Source organism: Poecilia formosa, unplaced genomic scaffold (genome assembly GCF_000485575.1).
Source record: "Poecilia formosa unplaced genomic scaffold, Poecilia_formosa-5.1.2 Scaffold44, whole genome shotgun sequence".
In the NCBI taxonomy this organism is placed as follows: Eukaryota; Metazoa; Chordata; class Actinopteri; order Cyprinodontiformes; family Poeciliidae; genus Poecilia; species Poecilia formosa.
The window spans coordinates 2675587-2687844 of record NW_006799983.1 but is presented as its reverse complement, the minus strand read 5'-3'; the positions used below and the strand labels follow the sequence as shown (position 1 = coordinate 2687844).

Genomic DNA, 12258 nt, shown 5'->3' with positions numbered 1-12258 from the left:
CACTCCCAGTTACAAATGGCTGATGTTCATCAAATAAGGCTGCAGAAATCAATGCAAGGAGATACATTAAACACCGAGTCTCGACTTATTGACAGTCCTCAAAATATAGGTACAATATTCCTTGGCTTTGTGTAAAATCATGAATCCAGATGTGTTTTGTTTTTGTCAAGACAAATCACTGGAGAGCTGCAAAAGTTAACCTAGTTTATAAAATCAGTTCAGTCGTGTTAAAAGGAATTCATTCATTCATAGCTCGCCAACTAAACATTCTGTTCAAAGTTTAAACATGAACTAGTTCTCGTTCATTTACCACTATTTTTCTTAAATTAAGTTTATAAAAATATATATGTGGGGTATTTTGCTTTTGTTTTTTGTTTTTCTGGTTTTATGTTTTTGATCTTTTATGGCATGTGTTTGACCATATATTCTTTATTTTCTTTTTCCTTGTTTTTACTATATCACTGTGATTATTGGCTATTTTAGTTAGATCATGCCTTTTCTTAATTCAATGTGTTTAGCTATTCCTTTTAGATTTATTTTCTTGTCTGTTCCAGAGTTTATTTACTATTCCTTGTTCCTCTGGTTAATCTCTCTTATACTCTCCCCTCACAGCTGCACCCTGTTTTGTAATTATTACCGGTCTATTTTCTACCAACCCCAGTATTCAACCACATCTTTTTCACTCGTTGGTTTCCTCTGCTACCTTAATGAAACTCGCATAAAGGTAACAGACTTCCTGTGTTCTGACTTCCTGTGCTCTTGTGTTTTGTAAGTCCTTATTTAATTATTTTTCATTAAATAGTTTAATCAACTCTCTACTCTGTCTAAATTTAATACATTTTGGGTTCAGTTATGACCATAAAATCATGACAATATGCAGGTCATGATGCGATTTCCCAGTCAGCATATTGATAATGTCATTCAAAAGCATTTATAATCTACTTTAAAACAGTTCAACGCTCTCCTTTAGTCTCTGCTCACATGAAGTGTATTTTATAATGGCTGGGTTTCTATAGTATCTGCTTTCATTGACATATTATTATGCCTTTGTCATCATGACACAGGAAGGCGAAACTCTGACTGAAAAGTGGTCCATTTAGTCTAAGCTTGTACTTTCATTGAGTTTCAATCTTTCCAGTTCCAGTCCTTACTGGCAGGATTTAACAAAGGTTTTTTTTGGGGGGGGGGTTTGCCTTTGGACTGTTATCCCACAGTCAAAATCTCACAGTAAAACTAAATAGACACCAAGTACCGAAAGCTGTAACTGTATTGGGAGAAAGAAGGGAGAAATGCACTTGGCAGTGAAAAGGCTCTGGTGTTCCTTTGTAAAATCTTGATTTTGTTAAATCACATTAGCTGAAAACTGTTCAGTCGTGTAAGCTAAGGCAGAATCTGTGCTGTTGTTTCAGCTAGACTTATCGGTAAAGGTAGGACAGGATGCAGCTTCTCTAGTCATCTCTGCAGTATTTCCCCCTAGTACAAATTTTTTTATTTAATCTATTAGTTAGTATGGTTAGGGCATGGGACTTATGTATTTATTCTTACATTCAAGTGATCTAATTAGTAAATAGAACCCAAATGTATGTAATTCAGTCTCTAAAAAATAAATCTGTTGTGTTGTCATACTGATCTCTGCATTTCCATCACACAGCTGGAGCTGGAGCTGGAGCAAAGCGCTGTTCAGTATCTAGAAGTGCAAGGCACTTCTAGACAAAACATTTGCAGATGCAACATTCAACAAAGCCTGGTTCTAAAAATACACCCTGGTTCTAAAAATACACACAATTTCCGATTTTTCTTTCGCAAAAAAAGAAAAACCTAAGATAAATCCCCAAACAATAGGCGGAAATGTTGTGGTTGTTGTAATTTGACAAACTGCTAAGAAGAAAAATCAAAAGGCATTACCAGTTATACATGGGATTGAATTGTGACAAATTTCTTTTGCAATAAATACTGTAGCTTAACAGGTGCCTGAAGAGGAAGAAAAACGCATTAAAACAATTTAAAAATAACAACATCTATGAAGCCCAGAGCTTCACAGAGGAGTCACTTGGAGCAGAGTTTTATTTTTCTAAATTAGGGATTCGAATGTCTGTTTTTCACTGCTGCCAGCTTCATCCTCATCATCACCTCATCACCATTATCATCCTTCGCCTTCTCTTGCTTTAGAGTTGCCTTACTGATGCACCCCTCCACAAATGTGGTTACATTTGGCCATTTTTATTTCCCCTGCCTGCTGTCAGCTCTCTCCATCCTCTCAGGCAATTAGAGGGGAACCAGAGCAGGCAAGCCAGACCCGAGTCATTATGGTGCGTCTGTGTATGTGGGAATGCATGTGTATGAGTGTGGGTATCTACCCAGGTGATGTGCTTAAAGGAAGAAGAAAGAAGCCATTTTCTCTGCACACAGAAAAGAAAGCATGGATCAATGTAATTGGACAGTTTGGTTCACACTCGGGTAGCACAAAGAGTGTAGTGTGTGTGTGTGTGTGTGTGTGTGAGTGGATTTTGGCCTCCATTTAAACACATGCGCCCTGAGACTTTTCTGCTTTGCATTTGTGTTAATAAAACATGGCAGTAAAGGTGTATCAAGCTGTGGTTGGGTGCAGAGGGAGACCTCGCCTCTGATACAAGATCAAATAAAGACTGCGTGTGTTTGTGTGAGAGCGTGCCTGCGTGTACTCGTTTATGTCAGCCATTTAGGACCTTTTCTGGTAAATTCATTAGCCTCCTAAATAGTCCTTATAGGAACCAAAGCCTGGCCCTAATGCGACAAACCCCCATCTTAATTTTTGCTTAAAATTAGGGTTAGGAATATCCTGGTAATGTTCTGGTTGGTGCTAGGAACAAAAACATTTACTAAAATGAATGAAAGTCAATAAAAAGTCACAATAAGAGTGAAATATATAAACTCTCCATGTCTCTACGCCTTCAGTCTTTTTCTTGTGCTGCCACTTGCTTTTTTAAAACGATCTTCATTCACTAACTTTTCTTAGACATAAACTGTACAAAATGAGAGAAATGATAAAAAAGGGGAAAAAGTAAAATGGATAGGATGTAATAAAATGGGATATAAACAGAGCAGAGAGGGGTGAGCAACAGGAAGGAGTTTAATTAATCCTGCTTTTTGGGTTGGCTGCTGCTTGCACTGTGTTTGATGACAGACGGGAGACAAAAGGTGGAGAAGATTCAATTAAAAAACCCATTCTTATTTCTTTTTCATCTCTACTATTAGTTACTCTTAGGGGAAAGGAGATTACACAATCTGTTTGGAGCTTAAACTCACTGCCTGAATGCAGATGAAGACAAATACACACGGATCTCATTGAAGGCATTCTTTGATCTGTGTGGTTTCACTATTGACTGATGCGATGGAGGGATGAGAGAGAAATTAGCGGCTGAAGGTGGTCTGGATTGTAATGAAATCTGACTCAGCATTCCCTGAGGAAATGAACATTTGTTGTGCTTATATACCCACGAGGACCATGTTTTTCTATCCTCATAACTTTTTTGTTGAAAGTAGTCAGTTTTTGACATTGATGCCAATTTGAAGATGAAAAACTGTTCATTTTTGTGAGGGAAAGATGTTCTAGACAAAGGGAGAAAGATTAAATAAGTGTTCACCAGGCTAAAGTAAAAACATGCTAAGGTTGATATGTTGGTATGGCAAGAAAAAAGTGTCTCGGTTCTTGATTAACTGGGTTTTCAGTGGGGTTTTGTTTGGATGGCTGTTTGGTCGATGCAAAGAGAATCCAATAAGACATAGTTGAAAAAAGATATTTGAATACACTGCATAAAAAGACATGTAATCTTTGCTCGGTCAACTGACATTAAATCAGGCTAGTGTTTTCCTGTTTTAGATCAGGTTATCACCAAAATTTTCTCTATGTGTCAGTTCAGGGAGCAGACAGGTTCTGTGTTCCAGAGATGAAGGTTTTTTGATGTCAAACGTGTGTACTTACCCCAGAAGAAAAGCAAAAAATCTTGTAAAATGGCCGACTGGAGCTAAGAGAGTGAATGTCATTATCCAAAAGCAGGTACTGTACCAAAATGGGCTGAAAGGCCATTCAGAGAGGAAGCCATCAGTCCGAAAACAACATAAAGTCGGTTTTCAGATGCACTTGGGGACAAAAACCTTATTTTTTTGAAGACATATCTTGTTGCATGATTAAGATAAACTTAGAGTGCTTGGACACGATGAGCATTATTACATTTAAAGAAGAAAGAGGGAAGTTCAGAAGCCTGATAACTCCATCCTGACTGAAGTTCCAAGCTGACAGCATCATGTTGTGAAGTAGTTTTGTTGCAGGAGGGACTGGTGCGCTTCACCAAATTAAATTACATTGTCAGGAATAATTATATGACGACACTGAAGACACATCTCAATACATTAGCCAGAAATTTAAGATACACAACAAAGTCAATTATTGGAATAGCAGTGAGTTATTCCAGTTTTGTTTGGAGAAAAATTGCCAAGAAATTTAGCAAACTATTGTGAAAATGTTGAGGAAGGATACAGAAAATATTTGACTCATGTATGACAAGTCAAGTTTATTTGTATAGCACATTTTAGCGACAAGGCGGTTCAAGGTGCTTCTCGTCATAAAAACACAGAAATACAAAGTCATAGAGCACACAGTCAACAAGTGAAGCTAGCTTAGCTGTTAATTAACCAGCTAGCTCTTCTACATCTGTCAATTAAAAAAAATAAGTTTGAAAGGCAATCCTTTCAAAATAATCAAATTTAAAAATACTATAAAGTATTCTCTCTGCCATTATTCTGACAGAGAGAAAACTCTATTTAATTTGGGGTATTTAGTACTCAAATTAAATAAACATAATAATCTTTGATTAATTTATCTGTAATCTCACTTACTTGTGAGGGTTTTGTCTGTTGCTCCTTCATGTGTCATGTGGGGGCCGTAATAGTGTGGCTCAATGTTGAGAGGTAATTATTTGCTCGGCCAGTCTGAGCCTGCTTTAAATCTCAAGGATGGACTACCCGACGGTTACACAAACAAAATGTGGGTGCGTATGTGGTCTGAACGAGCTGCAGGCTCTGTGACTTGACTGTTAAAGTGTTTTTTTTTGTTCTGTGCATGCACACAGTGAAGGTATGTTAAAGGCACAGCTCACCCATTTGGTCAGATCGATTCATCGTTCACTACAACTACAGTTTTTGTGGGTCTGAGCCTTCAGAAAATGAGCAGCAAGTTTGACAATCGCATATACATTCGCATAAATGCACTTGTTCCTCTGTGTGTCACAGTATAACAGCAGGGATAGGGAGCAGGAAATTGAGGTTAGGAAGGAGACTGAAGACAAAAGCAAAGAGAAAGGTGGTGAGAAAAGGGAGGCTTTAAAATGAGAAAACAAGCCATGGAAAAGAATATGGGAGAAAAGAGAAGTAAAATAGAAAGGCACTGGATGAAGGACAGTAGAGGATGACAATGGGTCATGAGAGATGGGTTGAGCATCACAACAGGGCCAGACAGAAAATAGTCCATGTGCTGTGGCCCCATAAAATCTTTTTATGGCAGCGTTTCCCGGGTGATGGGCATTTTGTTTTTATTTGGCTCAGTGTTGGTGATTATGTGGGTTTCAGAGTGTGTAGGTGAATGTTTATAGAGTGCAAAGCGTGCAGGAAGAGGACTGAAGACTTACCACAAAAAATACTTACCACAGGAAATGATTCAAATGTTGTCACATTTCAAGCACAATCGTTGTGTTTTATTGGGATTTCATGGGATAGACCAACTCATAACTGTTGTGAAGCAGAATAAACAGTATAGAAAGTTTTCAAAAATGTACTAAATAAAAACATGAAAAAAGTCTCCATCTCTTCTTTATCAATACTTCAGTGGGCTGAAGTATTGATAGATCTCTTTGGTTATGTCTCTACTAGATTTATACACTTAGAGACTGAATTTTATGCCCAGACAGATTGGATGGCGCAAGTCTGGAACAGATGTTTTTAAATCTTACCACAGATATGCATCTCAATTCAGATCTGAACTTTGACTAAGCCATTTAAAGACAGAGATATACATTGTATCTCTGGCTGTATGTTTAGTGCTGTTGTACTGCTGGAAGGTGAACTTTCACCCCAGTCTTAAGCCTTTTTCAGGCCTCATCCTCATCAACTGAGACCAGCTTCTCTGCCTAGGCTAAAGAAAATCATCCCTTCCACCACCATGTTTCACTGTAGGGATGGCATGTTCAGGGTACTGTGCAAAGTAAGTTCTCCACTACAATAATGTTTCACACGTGGGCAAGAAAAAAAACTTTAATTTTGCTCTCATCTGACCAGAGCACCTTCTTCCATTTGCTGTGCCGCCACCGAGGCCTTAGGCAAACTTTAAATTGGATTTCTTATAACTTTTTTTTTTTATCAACAGTGGATGTATTCTTCCCACTCTTCCATGAAAGTCAGAATTTTGGAGTGCATCTCTAATAGCTGTCCTGTCCTACACCAGTGCTGTGCAGCTAATCTAGAGCTGCTGTACATGCATATGTTTAACCTGCCACTCTCCCATAAGAGTTCAATAAAACACAGTGAAGCCTGTGGTTGTAAAGTGACAAAATGTGGAAAAAGTTTGTGACAAACTGTTTTGTTTGCGTGCCATTGTGTTCATGCTTGAATGAGCAAATGCGTGAGGAATACATGGAGCCTTCAGTTAGCAGGATAACTTATAGTGTTTTTGTGCCTGTTTGTGCTGAAGAGTCATAAAAGTGCACAGAAACGTTTTGAGCGATCGACTTGGACCACCCCGGACAGGAGACTAATAACACAGGCAGCTGTATGAGGGATTCTGCCAAGTGACCAATGATTGTTTCAAACAAAAGTGGGCAGAAAGTAAATAGCCCATAGCTTCAGCCGTCCCCTAGGAGCAATGTTCCGAAATTCCCCACAGTGGGATGACATTTTTGTAATGAGTATTGCAAAAAATGCTCTGGTTAATCTGCAGCGCTCAATAGCAAGTTTTCAGGATAACTCTTTAATACAGGGGCGTTTACAATCAGCAGCGCACAAATGAAATGTAGAATCCATTTTCATTTCCGAGAACCCATCTCGGGGAATGAGAATGGATCGAGGCCAATGCAAAATTTATACTCAGACAAGAATAAAGTCATTAAAATCAATGTGCATGACAAGTAAACAAATTAATAATTTAGTTCTTCAGGACCAGCGATGAGAGGCATCCAGCCGAAGAGCAGACAAATCCTTTGAGAATCTGAGGGAGCTAAAAAAGACCAAAGTGATGCAGAGGAAGCTTGGCAACATCAAAGACTTCTTTTCCCAATCTTCTCACAAGAGGAGAGGAACCAAATCACTGCAGGGATGTGCAGGAAGATTATTTGCAGTGAAGAACAGCGGCTGCTACATGGCAGCGAATGATTGATGCCTGTAAACAGATATGGGGATGTGCCAAATTTCTACTCAGTTCATTTAATAACATTTTCTAGCAGCATTTGTAGCTTGTTTATTTCAGTGGGAGTGTATTTTACATGACTGTGTGAAAAATACTCTGCAGTAAACGACTACTTAGAGCTCCGCAGTAACACAAAATTGCCTTCCCTCCGCCCAAAATGATGGTGTTATTCAGCACATTAAATTTTATCACAAGAGTGCATGTAACAAACAAAGAACTTACACAATCCTCACACAGTGTTCATTTTATACACAGACATTGTGCGGTACGAAGATGAGCTGCGCAACATTTTATACCAACCATGCATCAATTTGTACCACTTTGGGACTCTTCGTATCCACTCTGATAATTGGTAATTTAAAGTAGTAGTACTTACTCTTAATCTACTGTGAAAAAAAGTCTCCAATAACTTAAGTTATTTCGACCTGATTAGTGGTCAGTCTGTGGTGATTCAAGACCGAAATGACACAAACAGAGATCAGAATCCCAATCCAATGGAAATAACAACAAATGTTGTGTAGGTAGAATACACAGATAGTTTCGAATTCAATCAATCACGTCTAGACCAGCTCTAGACTAAAAAAATAGTTTGTCAAACTATTTTTATGGTAATTAAAATGTTTTCTCTCAAGGGAAATACATTTCTATGTGTCTTCAGATGATAATATACTTCTAGTATTAAGAGAAACATACAAATGAACAATAGATACATAAGCATGAAAGGGTTTGTCTAACCATATAAGTACGTAGTTAGAGATGAAATGACAACAAAAGGACTCACCTGGAGTGGTTGTTAGACTAAAAACTTTGTTTTTCCGATGAGATGTTTGTGTGGTAGGATCTTTTTGTAGTTTGTAGTTTAAAAAAAAATTAAAAAGTCCACAACATCTGGAAATGTAAAACTAAAATCCCATGCCAGAATCCTCAGAAGGATTGGTTCCTTGCTTCCGCTGAGCTTTTTATTTGTTGGTGCCTGTGATTCTGTTGTTTGTATATTGAGTCTGTGGTATTGATTTCTTAAAATAACAGGGTGGTCCAAATAACAAGAACACACTGAAACCAAGCAGCAGCCCTGTTCCTCAAACTCTGGCAAACAAAAGCGGCCGGTTGAGTTGACCCTATTCAACCGCTCCTTTCAGTCTGCCAAACCTGAGTCTGCAAGAGCAATTTATGAGAAACACAGCTCCCATCTGTGTAATTCACAATCTGACCTCGGCTGTTTGACTTATTGATTTTTGCCAGAGTGGGGTTTCTGAAGCATTTCTGCCGCCCCGTTTGTAGGACTCAGTCCAGAACACGATGTCTTCCGTCTCTGGGCCTGCAGCTCGTTTTCTGGTTGTCCAGAGGTTACTGCGGAAAAGGGAGACGGTGTTCTGGTCTGGATGCCCTTAGGTGTCTGGATGTAGCGACTCCCACAGGAAACACTGGTCTCTGATAATTTATTTCCTATGTATAGCTGCTGCATTGCAGATGAAGACTGGGAAGGGGAAGAAATGGTGAAGAAGAGCAGCAATGGATGGTGAAGAGCAATGGTTTGTGAAGACTCAGAAAAAAGGCAGTTGGTGTAAAAGCTTTGAGGGTACATGTCGATGGTGGTTGAAACTCAAATTAAATTTTATCCTGAAGGACACTCCGGTGACATGAAAGTGGCTGTGCTCTGATTGGAGTATCTGGTGAAAGCAGAGTTTGAAATTGCAGCTTTTTTGCAACAGATTGCTCAGGAACAAGAGGAGGAACAAAGATGTGTAAAGAGGAGAAGACCTGAAGGGTGGGAATGAAAGCGGACGCATCCTTCAGCTCTTTACATTTACGAGTTTTTGATAAAATTATTGACATAGCATAATAATGTTATTATACTGAGAAAGATTAATCATTTCAGAACTTTTTCCACATTAAATATGTCTTGTGTTTTTGATAACTAAAAGATTAGCTAAATTAACCCCTTTATACTAATACACTGTTAGAGAACCATTTGACTCAAATACATTCAGCCCTAATGAGTAAAAACCTTTAGAGTAGAATATATATTTTTTTACCAATTCATCCTAAACCCATAGTTTCCAGAGAAGCTACTAAATGTGAAAATTATCTCATTCTACAAATGGATCAATAAGGAGAGGGGTACTAAACAATCCACCTCATTGTTTTCCAATCAAAGTGGAAATGTTTTCCACTTTGATTGGAAAACATTTTGAATTATGTTTCTCCGTTACTCATAAAAAGACAAGATGGAAACTCCCCAGGAAGGATGCCAAGTGGCTGGCAGTAACACTGAAGGGGCTAAAAAAAACTTCTGGTTAGTACAGAATGTGATCTACATGTGACAATAGTCTCCATGCATTCTTCATATGACTGATCAGAGGAGACGAGTTCAAGACAGAACCTTTTACTTCCTAATAAAATGTGGCTAAAATCTTCCAAAACAAAAAGGTAACTCTGGCACGAACACAACACTGAATATCACCAGATGAATATATGCACAGTGAACATGTTTCAGCATCATGCTCTGATATTAGTTTTCTCCAAATAGACTTTTTTTGTCAAGATGAATAAAATAGTAAACAGAACTGAAACATCCCCTACTGTTTTTTACAGTGTGTATTTTGGGTTGGTAGCATAAGAGAGCTTCAAGAATTGAGCAGTTCAGCTGCCGTTGGAAAACACCATGGCAGATAAGTGACTTTTGACAGATTTCAATATCTGCAACTGAGGTGGAAGGGGCTCAACTTTGCACATCTGAGCCACAGTTTGACTCCAGAAATCCACGATGGCTTTTGTCACAGATGGTGACAATCATCTTCAGAACATTAACTGGTGCAAATTAATATTGTGCATTCATCCGAGTTGCCAACTCTTCAGGTATGGAAATGAATGAAAAGGAGAATATAATATGGGGGCAAATGTATTTACAGAATGTATAAAATATCTCATTCTCTAAATGTGTTTATCCAATCCATCCTTCTGTAGGTTCAACATTTTACACCAAACATTTGATAAATATATCCCTTAAATCCAAAGTGAACTTTTGTCAGTTATTCACTAAAACTGTCAGAAAAAGACTGAGATATGGAGATAAGATGCATACTGAGAACTTTGGAAATGTGTAATTGTGAGATGTGGAGGAACCTCCGCGTAGAGCTCCGTCACTCTCTCTCCTCTGTCTGCTTCTTTACACTCCACTCTCAGCTCGCTCCCTTCAGTCGCGGTTAACGGGCGTGCGGTTGCCAAGAGAGACGCGCGTGAAGAGCAGCGTGCAGCTTTTACGGTAAAGCGGCACGGGATCGTCCCCGCCATTTCCTCGAGCCGAGCCCTGGAATGTCGAACAGTGGCTCGGGCTCTTCCTCGCGGAAGGAGTTCGATGTGAAACAGATCCTCCGGATCCGATGGAGGTGGTTCGGTCACCCCGCGGTTCCTCCGCCTCCCTCCCCGCCACTCGGAGACTACTTCAGCGCGAGGAGAACCGGAGGCAGCGCAGCGGACGGTCCCTCTATTAGCGGCTGCAGCAACTTAAAATCATCTGGCGTTAACCCGAGCGTGGGCTGTCACAGCGGGCTGGTGGCCAGTGGGAGCGCCGGGTCTAACCTGTGTAACGGCAGCGGTAGAAAGTTTGCTGATCCAGCGGGGAGTCGGGGAGGTCCGGCTGGAGCTTCTGGAGCCACGGGGAACTCCTGTACCCGCTCCCTCAGCCAGCCAGAGTGCAGAAGCTCCGCCGCGGCGCTCTCCTGGATTTCTCCACCGCCTCGTCGCCGCGCTCGTCCGGTGACAAACATGGAGCCCCCCGGCGAGGCCCCGGTGCCCCAGCTGGTAGTTGAGGCTTCGGCTCCCGCTGGGGCTGAGAATGAGGTGGAGCCGGCGGCGGGAGCGGCGGGGACCGAGGAGAACAACCACCCGGAAACTGACTCCAGCTCCTGCAGGTAGGATGGGGATGAGAGGGTTGCTTTTATTTCTCACCTCAAAAAAGAAGTTACCAAACACTTGAAAGTAAAAAAAAAAACTTTATACTTTAAGCCATTTTTGTTAGACTTAAGAACATAAACTTAGGCAAAAAGTTTTGACAAGTGAAGACAATTGTATCCCCCCTAATGTACTTATTCTAATGACCAGTGGCGGTTCTCGTATAAATTGGGACATGGGAGAGGGTCCTCCATGTCCATCCCTTCCTTTACAAACCAAACATGCACCCACTCCCCTGACAGTCTATTCTGTGAAAAAAGAGAAAACTTTATGTAACTCTTCAGAAACATAAAGAACTAAATAAAATTGATCTGACAAGCGAACAGATGGCCAGACACAATTTCAGCTTTTTAAAATCTCTGTCTGAGTGAAATGCAAACTTTCAGAACATCTAATTAATATTTGAGATTTAAATTATGTTTGTTTGTTTGACTGTATTTGATAGTTCACTCAGGGCTGCTCAGAGACCTCTGATATACCCAGTAAGATTTTCTAAAGTAAGTGTCACCAACCTTTTTGCAACTGAGAGCTACTTCATACCTACTAGGTGATACAAAGGGCTACGAAATTGATGCACATAGTTTACTTTTAACTATGTCACTTAAAGTTAAAAAATGTATTTAATTTTGGAACAGCTCTGTTGCGTACTCGTATGATCTCCTAGGCCACCATGTTGGTGACTCCTGGTACACAGATGCATAAAATATGACTTACACGTACAAACAAAACATGCCTTCAATCTACAGTGACCCTACTGCCAAGAAAGTGTTAAAAATGAAGAGTGGTTCACATGGTGTGACTGGTCTAAATGTGTACTATTTTTAACCAAAGATGTCTAATGCAGTCCACACACTGAAACAGCCCTTCAATTT

General features: G+C 39.8%; 1 protein-coding gene across 1 annotated transcript in view; it reads left to right on the top strand.

The window, feature by feature from the left end:
- The first annotated feature begins 10520 nt into the window (after positions 1-10520).
- The window catches only part of klhl5 (kelch-like family member 5), a 27802-nt gene continuing 26064 nt past the window's right edge, over positions 10521-12258 (top strand). The window contains exon 1 of the mRNA XM_007551931.2: positions 10521-11346. Within this exon, the coding sequence (XP_007551993.1) occupies positions 10748-11346 (599 nt within the window). The 5' untranslated portion in view covers positions 10521-10747. The remainder of the gene's footprint in view (positions 11347-12258) is intronic.